Source organism: Geotrypetes seraphini, chromosome 2, assembly GCF_902459505.1.
Source record: "Geotrypetes seraphini chromosome 2, aGeoSer1.1, whole genome shotgun sequence".
Classification (NCBI taxonomy): domain Eukaryota; kingdom Metazoa; phylum Chordata; class Amphibia; order Gymnophiona; family Dermophiidae; genus Geotrypetes; species Geotrypetes seraphini.
In genome coordinates, this window is record NC_047085.1 from 106,035,640 (window position 1) to 106,055,728 (window position 20,089).

Below are 20,089 nucleotides of genomic sequence, written 5' to 3' on the forward strand. Positions count from 1 at the left end.
CACTCCTCTGAAAAAAGGTCCAATGCATTTCTGAGAGAAATTATGTAGTACAGATATTTACATATAGTGAAACACAGTACTTATGGGTAGATGCTCAAAACCTAACAATGGTGCTAAAGGAGATTAGCGCCAGTGTTGGTGTGCTGCCCAACACTCTAATGGTTTCATCGAAGACCGCATTTAAATGAGATCATTTCATACTCCCACTGCATGCTCAAAAAAAGAGCTCCAGGAAAAACAACTGCCAGGTCTGGGACAGCGTTAGACACCTCTTTTCTAAACCAACCCTTTCTAATGACACCCATTCTCTACAACCAACCCAAACACTTGCCTCAAACTGCTTCCACAAAAGACCTGGCCCTGGTGATCCAGTGGGACCCCCCCTCTACCTTCACATAAAAGCGGTGTCCCTTTAGGAGACCCAATTTAAAATACTGCACAGGGCATACCTCACTCGTTCTAGGGGGCACATTATGGGCCTCTGGGATACCAATCTCTGTCTTAAATGCAAGCTCCAGCGGGGCACCTATTTGCACTCCTTTTTCGAGTGCACCACATTGCAGTTTTGGATCCCGGTGCAAGCATGTTTACAAACTGTCCTTGCCTGTGATCTCCCCTGGAATGCTCCTGCTTTATTGTTGGGGGATGTACAGGAGTGGACCCAGCATGGCCTGGACCTGCCCTCTTTGAAATTTGCTCTACATGCCATTTTGTTGGGGAAAAAAACCTTATCTTACAACAGTGGGCCTCTGCAGAAGCTCCCACCTATGTCAGATGGCTTGTTATGCTGAAACAACAGGCCCGCTATGAACTGGATTCTTACTCGTCCCGACCACAAGACCCATGGAAAGTGTACTGTGGGCTTTGGGATGCTTGTTTGTTACTCTGAGGCTATGCCATGCCTCCTTGACTGAGGAGAGCTGGGATTCCATGTTTCTTCTTTTGTTTTCGACTTTGACTATATGTCCAGCGGAGCTGTCTCCCTTACCTTATCTTTCTCTTACCTATTCCTGAGGTTTTGATTGAAGTGTGTTGTGTGTGACTGTAGGTTTGTGTATGTGCGGCGTGCCTTTTGCGTGCATGGGAGCCTGGATGTCTTGAAACGTTTGGGGATTCTGTTCAGATTTCTGATAAAATGACAGAGATACCGGTGATGCCTGTACTGTACTGCTTCATTCGTATGTTGACCCATTTTGTTACTGGCCTTTTGTGGCTTTCTCTCCTGTACGGATCTTCCCACCCTTAGTTACTGAGTTGTAAGACTATATGTATTTGATCTCCTGATGGGCACTCTGTGTTGGATCTGTTCCTTCGTTCTTCATGGCTATGTATTTTTGTGCTTTTGCTCCTTGTGTATCTTTATGCTCCTGTATTTTATTTATTTGTACTGCACCCGGTTCTTCTCTGCCTCAATAAAAATGATATTACAAAAAAAAAAAAAAAAAAAGAATATGCCCAAGAACAGAACCTTGAGACACACCACTGGTTACATCCCTTTCCTCAGAGCGATCTCCATTGATCATGATCCTCTGTTGCCTTCCACTCAACTAGTTCTTGACCCAGCCCATCACTTTGGGACCCATCCCAAGGGCACTCAGTTTATTTATTAGACGTCTGTGTGGAACACTGGCAAAGGCTTTGAAAAAAACTAAATACACCACATCTAGCGCACTCCCTCTATCCAATTCACTGGTCACCCAAAAAAATTGATCAGATTTGTCTGACAAGACCCACCTCTAGTGAACACATGTTGCCTCTGGATCTGTAATCCACTGGATTCCAGAAACTTCACCATTCTCTGTTTTAAAAGTGTTTCCATTAATTTACTAATCACAGAAGTCAGACTTATCGGCCTGCAATTCCCTACTTCTTCCTTACTTCCATTTTTGTGTAGAGAGACCACATCCCGACCTTCTCCAGTCCTCCGGTACCCCTTCCGACTCTAGAGACTCATTGAAAAGGACAGTCAGAGGAGACACCAGAACTTTCCTAAGTTCCTTCAGCCCCTCGGATGTACATCATCTGGCCCCATCGCTTTGTCTACTTTTATTTTAGCTAGCTTCTCATGAACACAACGCTCTGAAAATTGATAAGGGTCTACCACTCTTCCATCCCTATTCATTTTCGTCTTCTGTGGTCCCACTCCCGGTGCTTCAGCCGTGACCACAGAACAGAAATATTTGTTAAGCAATCCAGACTTTTCTTTATCAGCTTCTACATATTTCTCCCCTTCACCTTTGAGTCTCACAATGCCACTTTGGCACTTCTTCCTATCTAAAAAATGTCTTGCCTCCCCATTTTACCGTGTCAGCTATTTTTTCTTCCATTTGCATCTTTGCTTTCCTGACTATTCGATCAGCCTCTCTTAACTTTTCCAGATATTTTTGCCTGTCTTTCTCTTTCTGTGATCTTTTGTAAAGTTAACCTCTTATTTCTCAGCTACTATTTTTGAGAACCAAAGCGGCCTTCTTTTCTTCTTCCTCTTACTTGCCTCACAAAAAGGTTTGTCCCTCCTTCTTCTGGGGTATTGTCAAAATGGCGGTAACTAGCTCTATCCGGTGCATCCAAATAAAGGAATTTTTCCCTTATTTGGTAGTTATGCCCTGCCCAATACCTTGTGGTGGGTGCTTGGTATCTCTGGGCCTGCCTTGGGAGGGAGTGTCAGGGTCTGGTCTGCCCTGGGGCCAGGGTCGGGGTCCCACTGGATCATCAGGGCTAGGGTTTTAGGGGGTCAGTGTCCACTGGACCACCAGGGACATTTTTTTTTAAGGGTGGGAGGGCAGAAGTAGGTTGTCCAATGGGTTTGATTTTTATTTTTTTTAATAAATATCAACTTTCCTGTCAGTGCCTATGCCAAATCAGCACTTAAGCAATGAAAGGAAATTAGCGCAAAATAATAAGCAGCAAATTACTGCTGTGATTTTAATGCGCCATAAATTTGAATACTCATTATTCTGAGCAAACCGCACTGATTTTTCAATGCTGGATTTGTGGTAGAGTTTCATTTTTTCTGCAAATCTTTTGTGCATAAATCTATTAGGGAATTCGTTCTTTTGAACTCTCTCTCCCTGATCTCAACTCAGTCTCAACCCTCCCCTTGCAAATACTTCACCACTCCAAGATCAGAAACGTAATCAGCACCTAGGCAGCAGGAATAATTGGTATTGCGAATGTGAATGAAATGGGCCAGTGTCCAAGGGGGACTTCCTTTCAGTCTCTGGTTTTACATACATCCACTGATGTAAAGAAAGCAAGGTAAAAGATCATTAAACACACTCACAAAAGAAGAAAAAACACCTAATACTATGGATTCAATTTAAAGACTAAGGTACTTTCAGAAGTATTTAATGACCATTTACATTTTACAATCAATCAAGAAACCATGATATACTCTTCCACTTAACTCACAATAACAAACAGAATATAAACCAAACAAACCACACATATACAAAGCAAGCCCAAATTAAATTGTGTTATATGATTTCACAAAATTACTGCCAGATAGTTGACTAGCACCAGGATATCACTAATTTGTTGCATGAAAGTGATGAAATCTCAGTTTTGTTTTAGAAGATAGAGGTTAACAGCCTTCAAACATTCTCTTATAGTACATGCTCTTTCACATCTTATGCTCAACTGAAAATAGTGCTGTTATAATCCTAACCACTGTACTTCTAATACAAACTAGTCTTTTTAACAAACATATCCAACTACATGCAGGTATTATCATATGAAAAGACAGAACGGACTTACACCAGGCTCAATGCATGTTCCTTTCATAGTAAAGCTGGAGAGATTAAGAAAAAAAAGTAGACATACAGCAACATTTTGAGATTAAGTAATATCAGTAGCCAAGAAGAAAGCAAAATTTCTCAAATGAGAATAAAGCCCAATAACTTGTTAATATTCATGATTGTCAGAGGCTAGACTAGGTAAGTTAGTAATTTAGAGAGGCATAATTGACATCCCGGAAAGGTTTTTTAGAAGAATAATTTCTAGTACACACCAATACGGGAATTCTAAGGCCAGAGCAAATCACACTATTACTGTTGAAGCCAAGTACCTTGGGGGAGAGAGAATTTGCACAATGAGTGCTATTAAAACATAGAGAGAGTAAGAGAGAGAGAAGCCAGAGAGGTAACTTCATGGTGAACATTAACAGAAATCAGTAGCAACAGGATATCATAACAAGCTTTCATTTTTGAATGGGAAATTTATGTATTTAAATTACCCATATTTTTTGTGTATAATGACCTTTGTTTCACAACTATTCGTCTACTTCCTTTCCTATAATGCACACTGGCATAAAAATGTAAAGCTCAAATGACAAAATCACCTTTGTTCTGTTATATTACATAATTATGTGCAAAAAATTTTGATGGTAAATGTTTTCCTTAGACTACATAAATTTGTATTTCACAGCTTTCTCAACCTGATCTGTTTAAAACAATTGCACATAGATTTAAATTCTAAAGGGTTTTTCAATTTTGTCTTCTGTTACCTGGTTTGTGTTTTTGAATACAAGTTAGCAGATATAGTGCGGGTGTTTACATATTTCCAACTGTAGTTTTATATCCAAAACATTGGATTGTAAAAGGTTTACAAGTAACTTAACTGTATAATAGTTATGATTGTATAGGAGGTGTGTGTATATTCCCACTCATTATCATTTCATTTATGCAGATTGACCACCATAGAGGTTATGGCTATTTCAAGATGGAGCTATCTGAATCATCCCGACGTATTTTGCTATATTTGAAAGCAAGTAGGAAACCTATTTCTAAGTTTGTAAAAAGAGCATAAGTAGGTTATTTTAGTATCAAGCTTGGAGATCAAGATAAGCCATGGGCTCCTCATATTGCATGCAAAACTTATAGGGAGCATTTGTGCAAATGGACAAATGGAAAGAGAAGCTGCCTGAAATTTGGAGTACCAATGGTTTGGATGGATCCGAAAAACCACTTCGATGACTGTTACTGTGTTTCCCCGAAAATAAGACAGGTCTTATATTAATTTGTGCTCAAAAAACAGTACTAGGGTTTATTTTCAGGGAATGTCTTATTTTTTTCCATGTACAACAATCAACTCTCCCTTCCTCTCCTCCCCCACAATGTGCAGCATCTTTCCTCATCTTTCACCTCCCCATGTGCAGCATTTTTCCTTTTCTCTCACCCATTCCCTTGTGCAGCAGCTCTGAGGTCTCCAAAAACAGCGGCAGCGCTCTGAACGGGCCGTTTTGTAGCCTTCCCTGCCGGGGCCAGGCATTCCCTCTGCAGCATCTTTCTATCCCTTCCTCCCATCCCTCTGTGTAGCAGAACCCCACCAAAACCCTCCCTCCAAAACAGCAGCAGTGGCAGCGCTCTGAACGGGCTGCTTTGCGGTCTCCCCTGCTAGGACCTTCCCTCTGCCATGTCACTAATGATGTCATCAGTGATGTGGCAGAGGGAAGGCCCTGGCGGGGAAGGCCATGAAGCAGCCCATTCAGAGAGCTGCCGCTGTTTTAGAGGCTTTGGAATGGAGGTATGTCAGGCTCACGGTGGGAGGGTTGGTGGGTTTACGCTGCTCAGAAGGATGGGAGGGAGGGATAGAAAAACGCTGCAGAGGGAAGGCCCGGCCCCAGCGGGGAAGGCTGCAAAACAGCCCATTCAGAGCTGCTGCACAAGGGGATTGGTGAGAGATGAGGAAAGATGCTGCACATGGGGGGTGGGGGGAAGAAAGGAAAGAAGAAGAATTGGGGTGGAGGAGAGGAAGGGAGAGATGATTGGCAATTTGGGCAGCACTAGTGTCAGGAATGGAGTTGGGCTGGCTTCGGGGGCCAATCTTAACTTGGGCTTATTTTTGGGGTAGGGCTTATATTAGGAGCATCTTTAAAAATCATGCTAGGGCTTATTTTCAGGGTACATCTTATTTTTGGGGAAACACTGTATTTTTGTATTGTTAATATCAAAGGCATCAATTGAAATAATCATGACAAGTGATCTTACCCTGATATACCTTCAGCCAGGAGACCCGTTCTGCACTCAGATCTTGTACCCATTTTACATTTCTGTGAACTACTACAGCTCTCAGAGGATGAGTCTTGCATGTCTGATAATCGCACAAGGTAAAGAAAGTGGGGGCAGTGATTCCCAAGGCACTCTAGCCGAATTAGCATACCATTATATTCTATGGATGCGTTAGCATTTAGCACGCGCTAAATAGAATGTTGGGCATGATAAAGAAAGGAATCTCGAGTAGATCGGAGAAAGTTATAATGCCGCTTTATAGGGCAATGGTCAGACCACACTTGGAATACTGCGTCCAACATTGGTCTCCTTACCTAAAGAAGGATATAAAACTGCTGGAGAGGGTGCAGAGACGAGCAACAAAACTGGTGAAGGGTATGGAGAAACTGGAATACGAGGACAGACTTATAACACTAGGATTGTTCTCCCTTGAGAAAAGGAGACTGCGTGGGGATATGATCGAGACCTTCAAAATACTGAAAGGAATCGACAAAATAGAGCAGAGAAGATTATTTACATTGTCCAATTTGACACGGACTAGAGGACATGTAATGAAGCTATGGGGGGACAGGTTCAGGACTAATGTCAGGAAGTTCTGCTTCACTCAGAGAGTGGTTGACACCTGGAATGCCCTCCCAGAGGAGATTATTGCGGAATCAACCGTCCTAGGCTTCAAGAGCAAACTAGATGCATATCTCCTTAAGAGAGGCATATAAGGATATGGTGGACTATAAATTACGCCAGGTGTACACCTGGCAGGGCCTCCGCGTGTGCTGATCGCCGGACTTGATGGACCGAAGGTCTGATCCGGAGATGGCAGTTCTTATGTTAAATCGGCTAGTGCCTTAGTAAAAGACCCCCATAGTGAATGTTTTGACCAGAATTAATTGAGTGATCTGTTCAGGGACTTAAATAAGGAATTTTCTGAATTGCTTGCTTCCAGACTAAAGGAAAAGAATGTACTTCAGTCTGGAATGAAAATTACATTTTATTGAAGGAGAGAAAAGGAGTTGCTGTCATTCTTTACTGAAGACAATAACTTAGTATTCTGCAATGACATCAAAAACCTTCTGAAGAAAATGAGTCTTTCAGAATATAACCCAAGTGAGAGGCATCTTTTCATCGATAGTTCAAAACGTAGTTTGAAATGTGTTCTTTTATGGTTCTATTCCAATCAGACACTCCACCAAGATGAAAGAAGAGTACAAGGCATCTTTTTAGTCTTGGAAAAAATAAATTATCAAGATCATCAATGGGTGATTTGTGTAGGCTTTGAAAATGGTAAATTTTCTTCTTGGTCAACAAAGTGGTAATACAAAGTATCCTTGCTTTTTATGCCTTTGGGATAGTAGAGTCAAACATGAACACTGGGCAAAAAAAAGATTGGCCTACGAGGGAATATATGGTGGTTGGAGGACAAAATGTAATCAATGAACCTTTGATAGCACGAGATAAGAATCATACTGCCACTGCTACATATAAAGCTAGGCCTGATGAAACAATTTGTAATGGTTTTGAATAAAAACGGTTTGTGCATTGAATACATAGCGCATGTGTTACCTGGACTTAATATGGAAACTGAAGGCAGGAATTTTCGATGGTCCACAGATCATAACATAAAACATAACATATAAAACATAACATAAGATCAATTTCTAGACCGCATAACCAAGAAAGTTCTATGTGGTTCACAAAAGATTAGTTAAGTAAAACAGTAGGAAGGAATCAGTTTTAAGCTGACTTATAAATGACTCACATTTCATAGCATCAATGAATGAAAACGAATCATGTGCCTGGTCTTCATTTGTTTTTGTTGTGAAAAACTTTCTTGGCAACAAGGCAGACTACACACAATTAGTAGAGGATATGCTCTTTTATTTTAACAATCAATAATACTGCACTATTCAAAACATATTTTTACTTCGTAAGCATTCATTCATTAAAGACCTTAGACAGATGCAATCCTTCTTAGAATCAAGCCAACTGAATGCTAACTTTGATCCTCAGATACACCATTCCACGTTCAAACCATTTCATCACGTTAAGCTTGATGTGCAAAATCTTCCCTGGATCAATTCATTTTTAATTTTAAATACTATATTGACTTAATAAATAGTTATTTCTTAATTTATTCTTAATTATGGAAAAACTCTTCTAATACAGTGGTACCTTGGTTTGCGAGCATAATTCGTTCCAAGAAGCATGCTCGTAATCCAAAGCGCTCATATATCAAAGCAAATTTCCCCATAGGAAATAATGGAAACTCAGACGATTCGTTCCGCATTCCAAAAACTTTAATAGAAAATACAGTATTGTACATACTTGTATTGCAAGATCTCACTCATTTCGAACAGTCACTAAACTGCGGGTGAATTGGGTGTGATGCTTTTATTACGTTCAGCCGCGCTCAGCGTGAGATGTGCTTATGTTGTACGCGCTTGAACTACGGGTGCATGTATTACGTTCAGCCGCGATCAGTGATGTGACACGCATATATTGTGCGTATTTGACGTGACGCACGTATATGTGCTCGTACTGCAAGACAATGCTCGTTTATCGAGTTAAAATTTAATTTAATGTTTTGCTCATCTTGCAAAACACTCATAAACCAAGTTACTCATTATCCAAGGTTTGACTGTATTCTTGAATTCTAAAGGAAAGCCTCAGAATTGTTATTTGCACCATCATCAGCAAAAAGCTTCCTGTATTATTTCAAAGTGGAAATTCAACTCAAAACTCCATTTATAGATGTTAAATTCCAAGCTTAATTTTCAGTGCTCAAAAACAAATGTTGAGATTCTTCCAATGATGGCCAGCATTTTGTAGTTTGGTTACCGCTACATCAGGAATTTTCTGGACCAGAACACAATTTCCATGCATTTTCATACTTCAGAACATTGACTAAGTGGCATCACCACCATTTCAAAGATTAGTGTAGTCCTGGAACTCACAAGCATATTTTTGTGAAAGTTGACATCAAACATTGTCTGAAGTTAATAAACAACAAATTACAGAGACAAACAACAAACAAGTAGATCGTGGCACAGTCTCAAAATTTTCCAGATACTAAGACCAACTACAATAGTACCAAAGGAGTCTCAAGCCCTACAGGAAGAAGATACATGATACAATACAACCTGGGAGAGACTGACTGGTCTAGCCTAAGTCAAAGAAAACAAAAGTACATAAGAACAAAAGTACATAAGAACAAAAATTTCACCTTATCTTCCTCCTCTCCTCAGAGGCTTGAACAGTGTACCCAAGTACTTTTTCAGACCAACCAATATCCAGCGAGACAGACACAACTATTTTAGCCCCTTTAGATGTGTTGCCAAAGAGTAATGCTATACTTGACTCTGGTAGCATGCTAGCCCCACAATCCAAACCATCAGGAACCTGAGGGATGGCTCGCACTCAAAATCCTTTTGAAGAAAGGCCAGAATCATAGCAATCAACGGAACATACATCCATCTACCTGCTCACACCAGGGTTTCAAAATCTGCCAAACTCAAAGCTAACTGAAAATAGGAGGAAATATTTTTTCACTCAGAGAATAGTTAAGCTCTGGAACGCGTTGCCAGAGGTTATGGTAAGAGTGGTTAATGTAGCTAGTTTTAAAAAAGGTTTGGACAAGTTCCTAGAGGAAAAGTCCATAGTCTGCTGTTGAGACAGACCTGGGGAAAGCCACTGCTTGCCCTGGATCGGTACCATGGAATGCTGCTGCTATCTGGGTTTTTGCCAAGTACACATCCCCCCTCCATATTTACGGGGCAAAGTCAGTCCACGAATACAAAAAAATTGCAAATAACTTTAGGGCCGACTCTAAGCCACCCCTGCCTCCCGGACCTCTCCACTGTACTTATTTTATAAAGCCTGATGGTCTAGCGGTGAAGTATAGCAAGAGCGATCTTCCTACACTCCTACCCCATGCAGAACTGGGAACAAAAATGGCTGCCATGAGTTCCTGCAAGACCACAGGAACTCAGGGCAGCCATTTTTGTTCCCAGTTATGCACGGGGCAGGAGAGTAGGATGATTGCTCCTGCCCTGCTTCACTGCTAGACCACTAGGTTTTAAAAAGTAAGTAAGTGGAGAGGTCCAGGAGGTGGGGGTGGGTCACCCAGAAGAAAATCACGAACAGCTGAAGTCATGAGTTCCGAACCTGTAAATATGGAGGGGGATGTATACTTGTGACTTGAATTGGCCTTCATAAAGACAGGATACTGGGCTAGATAGACCATTGGTCTGACCCAGTAAGGCTCTTCTTATGTTTTTCACCACTTTCTTTGATAGCAAATTTCAGAGTTTAATCATATGTTGTTATTCCATTTTTATAGTTTGTAAGCTGCTCAGACAGCTTGTTTGATGGGTGGGATAGAAAGTCTTGAATAAACTTGGATACTAATATGAAAAATCTTCAGCAGCTTTTAATCACTGTGGAAAAGTCATACCTGAAAATGGACTCTTGGAGACTGTATAAGTGAAAGATTTGTGCCAATTTTTCTTACAATACTGCGAGATGACCCATAGGATTTGCCAGACCAAAGGACCTGAAAAGGAAATGTGATTGTTTAATGTTCAATTAGAAGCAAAACTCAATTTTGAAAGCAGACTTGATAGCTAAGTAGCTGTACTACACACTAACATGCAGAACATTCAAGTTTGATTAAGTATGACTTCTGTTGCTCAAACCTGTCAAAAATGCTATGGACATTAATTAGCAGATTCATAGAGAACAAACTGTTATATATCTACCCCATTAGCATATCATCAAGAGGAAAGAAACATCAGGGTAGTGATCCTGCAATGATTATCTTCAAAATGGGCGAAAAACACTACAGTTTTTATCCACAATTATCAGTTTTCTAATATTTTTTCTACCTTTTGTTGTATGGTCATTGTTCAAATCTTGTTGGTCCCAGGCTCTGGTTGTCTTCTGATAGCTTGCTTGCCAGGGTATCCTTCTTTCTTCTTGCTAACCATCCATCTGCCATCTCTGTCCTCCCCTTCCGTTTCCCTTCCCTCCTATGGAGGTCTGGCATCTTTCCTTTTTTTCATCTCCATCTCAACTACCCTTTCATCCAGCATCTCTCCCTTTCTGCAACTTTCATCCCTAAATCCCATTGTCCACCATCTCTCTCCCTCTCCTCTGTTTTTAGACCCCTTATTTCTTCCCCACAAAGTCCGGCATATGCACGTCTCTTTGAACCCCCCTTCCCTCTGTGTACTTCTACACCAGAGCCCCCTCTCCTGAACATCTGCACCCCCCTGAAGGCCTGTGTATTCAAGTTACCTAATTTCAGCAGCCTGCCCTGCAGAAGATCGCTGGCTCTAGCGATCTTTGCAAACTGCCATACGTCGTCTGAGTTGTCTTCTCTCTGCTGCGGTCCCGCCCCTCCTCTGATGTCAGAGAAGGGGCGGGACCGCGGAAGAGAGAAGACAACTTGGACGAAGTATAGCAGCTTGCAAAGATCGCTAGAGCCAGCAGGCTGCTGAAATTAGGTAAATTGCTGCGGGGAAGCCAGACACCAGCGGGGAAGCCACTAACCGACTGACCCTCCCAACTCGCCCTCTAAAGCAGGAGCGGCAGGCCAGCAAGAGGCAGCGCTGCCGCTCCTGCTTTAGGGGCGAGGGTCAGTCAACGAATTGGGAGGCCGATTTTTTGTCGTGGTAAATCGATTCGAATCGTGAATCGGGCAGCCCGATTCGCAGCTTCCCCAGCCCGATTCTAATTTTCCCCAGCCCCCTGCCCGATTCTCAGCTGCCCCAGCCCCCCTGCCCGATTCTCAGCTTCCATCCCCAGCCCCCAAGACTCACCAGCTCCCCTGCTGATTCCCAGCTTCCAACCTCAACCCCCAAGTCTCACCAGCCCCCCTGCCGATTCTCAGCTTCCATCCCCAGCCCCCTGCTGATTCTCAACTTCCATCCCCAGCCCCCCTGCCGATTCCCAGCTTCCATCCCCAGCCCCCAAGACTCACCAGCCCCCCTGCCGATTCCCAGCTTCCATCCCCAGCCCCCAAGACTCACCAGCCCCCTGCCGATTCCCAGCTTCCATCCCCAGCCCCCAAAACTCACCAGCCCCCCTGCCGATTCTCAGCCCCCCCCCTGCCGCAGCCGCAGATTCTCAGCCCACCCCCACCGTCGATTCTCAGTCCTCCTGCCGGTTACCCTTTGCTTCCGAGTTCTGCTCGCTCCCCCCTCGACGCTCCCATGTCCTTTCGTTTCTTCTGATGTAACTTCCGGTTTCGCAAAACCGGAAGTTACATTAGATGGGAATGAGTCAGGCAGCTGGTGGTGAAAAAAAGAATTAACTTGAATAGGGGCTGAATCGATGAGTCTGTTTTTTTTTACCGAACTGATTCGAATCGTGAATCGATTTTATACCTTGGACCTCTGAGGAAGGAGTGTTTTCCGAAACACGGACGGTGTCAGGTCCTTTGGTTTGTTATAAGGTGGTATTTTTAACTGCATAAATATTTGGTATAATAAACATTGCCTGCATCTCGTACATAGCTGCCTGCAGTTTGTTTTTTGTTATAACATTCCATTGTTCCATAAAGATTATAGGAATTACATTATGATCATAATTTAAATGTTTCCAAAATAACATTGGATCTATTTTTTTTCTGAATTCCTGAATTTCTTTTTTGTTAATCTTGGGGGTATGCTTGCTTTTTTTCCAATACACAGTAAAGTCTAACATAAAGTGATCAGATCAAAGATTTGCCTCCCATTTGTGGAACTAAACCAAATATTAAGTTCAGAGCCTTATTTGAAAGAGACTCAATCTAAATGATGACCTTTAATGTGAATCTGATGAGATGGTGGGTTAAAATAATGTAATGCATGTAAAAAAGAATAAAAATCCAATACTCTCTTATCATGAAGTTGATTGAGGTAAAGATTTATATCTCCATTATAATCAGTAGATATTGAAGTTTTAAGAGTAAATTCTTGAAAATCGTCTTTAGCTTGCTTTCAGTTATTAGGAGGGGCGTAAACTAGCATACAAGTTAAGGAATCACCCAGTTTAGTATCCTTTATTCGACATGTCAATATTTATAAATTTGGGGAGTTAAAAGAATCCACTTCTCTGACTAGGTAATTTTTTCTATATATCATGGCAACTCAACCTCCTTTTTTACCTATTCTATTCAGAGTTAAAATTTTGTAATTAAGAGGACAAATTTAATTAACAATCAGATTATAATTAGATTTTAACCATATCTCAGTTAGGAACAGAGTATCTGGTTTCCTTCCATTTAACCAGTTTTTATTACTCAGTGATCCGATATTAATGCAATAACATCATAGTTGTACATATTCAGGAGAGTCAAGATGTGAACAGGGGACAACTTAATGTATTTTTTTAATTATCTATAGTGGATATCCTTTTTTAAAAAAATTTATAGTGCAACTCCTTCTGAGTTTGTGGTCTAAGAAAGATAAATTTTTTTTCCCCATTATGTTTGGCATTAACAATCAGATCATAAATCAGAAGTAAATCTAATTTTGAAAATGTTATTCACACAGAAAGCCATTCTATTAATAAAAGAAAAAGAACTAAATAAAACCAAAATTGACCTAACATATTAGTAAGAGAACAAAAATATACCGTATTTTTCATTCCATAAGACGCACCCTAGATTTAGAGGAGGAAAACAAGAATAGAAAAACATTCTGAATCAAATTCTCCCTGCCAGGCTCTGCACCCAACCCCACACTCCTTGCCAGGCTCTGGACCCAGTCCCCCCTCTTGTAGTTTAGTGGTAGGCCGAGACAGGGCACAGGGCAGTGCCTAGTGGCTGGCAGGCAGGCAGGGAAGTCTTTCCGTTTCCTGCTCAGCTTTGGAAAATGTACATCTCTAATATCTTTACATTTTTATTTCCTCTTTTTTAATTTTTTTAAAAGCAATTCACATGTCCAGCACAAGGCCTCTTGCCTCAGCTGTATATTTGTTGTAAATTTAAATTAGTGATTAATTTACTGTAATTCCAGCAGGAGGGCCCCCTTCGCTGGTATCTTTCTGCAGGGTGCTTTTCTGCAGGCTACTTTTCTGCAGGGCTGGGAAGCCTCCTGATTAATTTAATTCCAGCAGGAGGGCCCCTTTCCCCAGTACCTTTCTGAAAGATCCCCCGACCCCCTCCCTCCCTCCCAACACCTTTATGCAATTCTGGCAGTCCAGCGCTGCATCGGCAGCCTGCCCTGCTGGATGGCCGCCCGAGTCCCTGTCTGCCACGGCAGTGAGAAGCAGGCGCTGTCAGCTCGGTCCAGCGCTGCATCAGCAGGCTCCCCCCATCTGCCACGGAAGTGAATGGCAGGCACGAGCCCCAAGCACGCCTGCCTGGTCCTGCACCACTGCTCGAATGGTGCAGTCAGCTCTCGTGAGTCTCACAAGAACCAACGGCACCATTTGGGCAGCGGCGTAGGACCAGGCAGGTGCACTCGGGGCTCACACCTGCCTTTCACTTCCGCGGCAGATGGGGGAGCCTGCCGAAGCAGCGCTGGACCGAGCTGACGGTACCATTTGGGCGGTAGCGCAGGACCAGGCAGGCGTGCTCAAAGCTCACACCTGCCTCTCACTGCTGTGGCAGATGGGGACTCGATATTTGCTGCATAAGACGCACCCTTATTTCCAACCACTTTTGGAGGGAAAAAAGTACGTCTTATTGAGCGAAAAATATGGTATGTTAAAACTTCAATAAATAAAAAGTTTTTAAAAAACCCCAAAACTCTGATAGATTCCAACTCTGAGAAATGATGTTCCATATCCATGTAACCAACCATTAATTCAGGTGACAAGTGACAATGAGAGGCTTGTAGCATCAACTCAACCTGTCATAAGACCAACTGCTCTTCTTTCTCCAGCGTGGAAATCAGCAAGTTAATAAAGCCTGTAAAGTGCTGTTTGCTGTGATATTTTCCAGATCTATCCTTTTTGATCAGGAGGGCTTGACTTCTACTGGTAGACCAGTGACTTCTATGGTAACTGCCTGAAGAACTGATTCTAGCTGCCAATATCAGATAAAACAGTAAAGTAAACAAGAAGCAGAATTCCACTGTTATATCATTCCTGTCAGATGATGTTTAGCAAACAAAGTCACACCTTCAGGCGATCACTGGAAGTATCCACTCCAAGTTCTCATTCACAAAGCTTGGCACTGGAAGAAATACCACCGAAGATGCATTGGACAATCTTAAAAAAGAAACTTTTTATGATAGGCTTACACAGAGCTTAAGCTGATGCTGCCATCTTGCAGAGTTCTAGAATCTAGTCAAGGGATTATGAGGCAGATGGAGGCTTCGATGAAGTTAAAGAGAAATAGGAGGAAATATTTTTTTTACTCAGAGAATAGTTAAGCTCTGGAAAGCTAGTGTAGCTGGTTTTAAGAAGGGTTTGGACAATTTTCTAGAAGAAAAGTCCATAGTCTGTTATTGAGAAAGACATGGGGGAAGCCACTGCTTGCCCTGGATCGGTAGCATAGAATGTTGCTATTCTTTGGGTTTTGGCCAGGTACTACTGACCTGGATTCGCCACCGTGAGAACAGGCTACTGGGCTTGATGGACCACTGGTCTGACCCAGTAAGGCTATTCTTATATTCTTAAATCAAAATGGTTACCACCAGCAAATTTATGTCAAAACAGCCTGGGGGGCTTCCTTGAAGTTCAAAAACAACAGAGAAAGCAGTTTTAGAGGAGGGGGACTCTAGCTCTAGCCCCAGAAACCCTCAACCCCCCTTGATGTTCCCCCAAAGGCTATAATAACCTTATTCACTTTATCCTGTGGTGCCTGCCTCAGCTCAGAAGTGCAGCTGGAACAAATAGAGAACTCTGCTTCACAAGCTCGAACTATGAACTTGAGGGCTCATAATCGAAAGAGAAAAACGTCCAAAAACCGGCCTAAGTCGGCACTTGGACAAACATTTCTCAAAAACGTCCAAGTGCCGATAATAAAAACGGGTTTTGGACGTATTTCTAAACGACCTAGGCCTTCATATTGCCGCTGAATGACCAAAGCTAAACGGGGCATTTCGGGAGGCGTGTCAAGGGCGGAAGTTGGGCGGGACATGGGCCAGCTTAGACTCAGTCGTACAGCATGTATAACTGAAAGTTTTACAACAGAGCCTAGACGGAACTTGGACGTTGTGACTTAGACCATGTAAAACATGGTCTAAGTCACAAAAACCCACCTAAAGTCACCAGATAAGCACTGCAAACACATAAAACAGACCCTCACATACTACCCCAGTGATCACCAACCCCACCACCCCCATAAAAATTTTAATCATAACTTTAAAATTCAGCCTCCAGACCATCATCACCTGGCCGCCTGGCATAGGAAAGCTAAGTCGTCCAGCCCAGAGGCAGCTTAAGTCATCTTGGGGGTGGGTTAGGGACTCATGGAGAGGAGGACCCATGCCCATAAGCCCCTGTAATCACTGCATTGATGCTTAAACATGTGCACTCCCCTATACACCCCCAAAACCCTTTTGTACTGGCAGCCATAAGGGCTATTCGGGTGGCAGATAAGTGGGTCTAGGGGATTCTGGAGGTGGTTTGGGGGGCTCACCGTAACCTATAAGGGAGCTGTAGGGAGGAGAAGACATGGCACCCTTTTTGTGAAGTTCACAGCAGTGCCCTGTAAGGTACCCCACTATTTAGGTGGCATGTCTGGGTGTGTAGTCCATCACTTTGCAGACCCCTCCCATGTCCAACTGGGCTTGTTCTAGGCGTTTTGGATTTGGATGGAAAGTTGGACGAAAATGTGGTATCAAGACAGACGATTTAGTGGCTTGGACGATCAGATCGGCAGGACGTATAATTAGACGATTTTCGAAACGAAAAAAAAGTTGGACGTATCTTTTGAAAATGTGTCTTAAGCTGTTTTTTTACTTTGGACGACTTGCGAGATGGACGTAAACGGACTTAGACGTCCCTTTCGATTATGCCCCTCTTGGTCTTCGGGTTGCCAGTCAGACTGACGTCTGATCGAGTCTCAACCCCCAGACACATTCTCACTGCGAAGGGGGGAGGACCATGTAGCCACTATTAATCCCAGCTAAGCAGGGTAGGAGCCAAACAGCCTGCACTCAAGCCCCTGATAAATCAGGGATGCGAGCAGCTACTCAGGGGACGGCCCCTGAGCTTCAAAAATATTACAGCAGACTGGCTAGACAAGTGTCCCCAAGGGCTGATCTTGCTAGCAGCACATTTCTGCCATGGGAGTCTGTGTCTTCTCCCAGGCAGAAGTCCCAAAAACTGTGTCTCCAACTTAAAAACGACAGGAAAAACCCTGTAAATAATAAAATCGCAGAGAAGATCTGAAACACATCTGAGCAACTTGCTTGCAGAAGAAAAACTGAGGGGGCAGGAGCAAGCCTTCTGGGAATGAGGCGGAGTTGAAAGATATGATTTCATTTTGAAAGCAACTTGCGGGTTCAGATGCAATACCTTAGCGTTCAGGACTATAATGTATCATGAAATAAGGATTCATTTTTAATTATGTAGCATGAGGCTGTATATTCATTCAATGTTTACATTTTTTGGTAAATGAATTCCATTAATCCATTCATAATGTCACAGGCAATTTTTCTGTCTAGAAGATGTTATCACAGATGCTTGGTTTTGTATTTCTCAAAACTGTGAATTTAAGACACTGCAATAACTTTTGGACTATAAAGTAAGAGACCCAGTTTGGGAATATTTTAATGAAATTCCTCTACCTATGGGTAAGGCAGGCATGTGTACAAAATGTCAACACTGCAACAAAGAAATGCCTGATGGCCTGAATAAGCAACATCATGAGAAATGTTTTGATGAAGATGACAAAAGGAACATGTTTGAACAGGTAGGATCTTCAAGTTAGTAAATGTTTTGATTTCATCATATTTCTTAAAAACTTGTTACCATTGTTATGAAGAAATAAAGAGTTGAAACAAGCAAGCAAATATTCCTTTTTTGAGCAGTACTGAGTGGTAGTGAATACAATGAGAAAACGATTTAAATCAAGTCTTTCTGACTACTGATTTAAATAGATTTGATTTAAATCAAATCCACCCTACGGTGACCCCTAACAACTGAACTGAAAATACAAGCAACCCAGTTTCTGAAGATCTGCACAAGGACAATCACCATGATGGCTGTGTTTGACAGGGTCAGACATGGTTTTGTGTAAAGAAAACTCTGGGAGGCCCCAGAAGACATCCGGTTCCATTTACTTGGAAGTCAAGACAGATCTGGAAGAAACCGGGCCTCACTGTATATAATTTTTAGATTTTATCTGATTTGAGAGAGTATTTTTTTTTCCTTTTTTTGTTCCATCTGGAAGAAACTGATGGAACAAAAAAAGGAAAAAAAAATTATCTCTCAAATCAGATAAAATCTAAAAATTATATACAGTGAGGCCCGGATTCTATAAACAGTGCCATTGGTGGCAGCTGCCTTAAAAACAGCAGCTGATCGCGTATCATGCGATGGTGTCATTTATAGAAATCAAGCCTTCAGGAAAGGTAGGCACCAGAAACGTAGACCAGGGTTTTCAAAGCATACATTTCCTGCACCTACCTTTCATGTGAATCACACTTACGGAAGTGTTTTACGATGCCTAACTCTACTTCCACACTTACAGTGGCGTTAGGTGTAAATTGCCTCTGTAGATACAATGCAGGTGTCATTTTTTAGGCACTTTGAATTTTTTTTTTAACCCTGTTTTGCACTTAACTTAGGCGCCGGTAGGGTGCCTACCAGCATTTATTGAACATGGACCCGAATACATACACAGAAATACAGATGTTATAAAACATATGTACTACAAAGGACACCAAAGCACTAAAGCTATTAAACCCATTTGAGTTTTCACATCAGACTAGTCCAATTCTTCTACTGCTCACTTCACAAGTGATCTTCAAACATATTTCCTCTTTCACCCTTCTTTGCAAATCCCCCCTGCAATAAATACAAATGCATAGTATCACCAGCCTTCCAACTATTCTGCCTTATATCCTATATAATAAAAGACTAAGCGCACATGCGCACTTAGGATTTCGTGTTGCCTGCCGCTGTGGTGTGTGATCCGTGGCAGCAAACCCAGCGGCAGGTAACATTCTGGCCAGTCCCCTCCTCCCGCCCTCACTCACCCTGGAAGCCAGGCAAGCTTTCTCCCTGCCCGCGTCCTCGGCAGGGAACACATCTCGGCCCTCACTCGCCGCCGCCACTGCTGCTGCTGATCCTCCTGTAAAGAGCAGCCTGCGATAGTGGCCGGCTTTAGCAAACCTCGCAGGCCGCTCTCCAACTCGGTAGCACGTTCCCTCTGACGCGATCCCGTGCGTCAGAGGGAACGTACTACCAAGGCTGGAGAGCGGCCTGTGAGGTTCGCTAAAGCCGACCACCATCGCAGGCTGCTCTTTACAGGAGGATCAGCAGTGTGAGAGGAGCCGCCGCCGGCACTTTTAAAGCTTAAAACAAAAACCTTCGGCCGCAGCAGGCCAGCCCAGGGGAAGGGAAGGGGGAGGGACCGAAAGGAGCAGGACAGCTCAAGTAAGAGAAGGGAATTGCTTCACAGGGACCTGGAGGGGGAAGGGAAATATCACTGCTGCTTCTGCAAAGGAAAGTGGGGGGGGAATGCTGCTACTACTTCACAGGGACCTGGAGGGGAAGGGAAATACCGCTGCTGCTTCTGCAAAAGAAAGTGGGGGGGGGGAGAGAAGGGAATGGGGGGGGGAATGCTGCTGCTACTTCACAGGGACCTGGAGGGGAAGGGAAATATCACTGCTGCTTCTGCAAAGGAAAGTGTGGGGGGGGAGAGAAGGGAATGGGGGGGATGGGGGAAAATGCTGCTACTACTTCACAGGGATCTGGAGGGGAAGGGAAATATCATTGCTGCTTCTGCAAAAGAAAGTGGGGGGGGAGAGAAGGGAATGGGGTGTGGGGGAAAATGCTGCTACTACTTCACAGGAACCTGGAGGGGAAGGGACATACCGCTGCTGCTTCTGCAAAGGAAAGTGGGGGGAGGGGGAGAGAAGGGAATGGGGGTGGGGTGGGGGAAAATGCTGCTACTACTTCACAGGGATCTGGAGGGGAAGGGA

General features: G+C 43.0%; 1 protein-coding gene across 2 annotated transcripts in view; it reads right to left on the bottom strand.

Annotated features, from left to right (window-relative positions):
* The window catches only part of MTFR1 (mitochondrial fission regulator 1), a 75,102-nt gene that overhangs the window by 43,997 nt on the left and 11,016 nt on the right, over positions 1 to 20,089 (bottom strand). The window contains exons 3-4 of one of the 2 annotated variants that reach the window (XM_033933375.1): positions 10,456 to 10,554; positions 3,754 to 3,787 (exon numbers count right to left, since the gene is read on the bottom strand). In XM_033933375.1, coding sequence (XP_033789266.1) covers positions 3,754 to 3,780 — 27 coding nt within the window. In that variant the 5' untranslated portion in view covers positions 3,781 to 3,787; positions 10,456 to 10,554. The remainder of the gene's footprint in view (positions 1 to 3,753; positions 3,788 to 10,455; positions 10,555 to 20,089) is intronic. The other variant, XM_033933374.1, reaches the window with a different exon arrangement.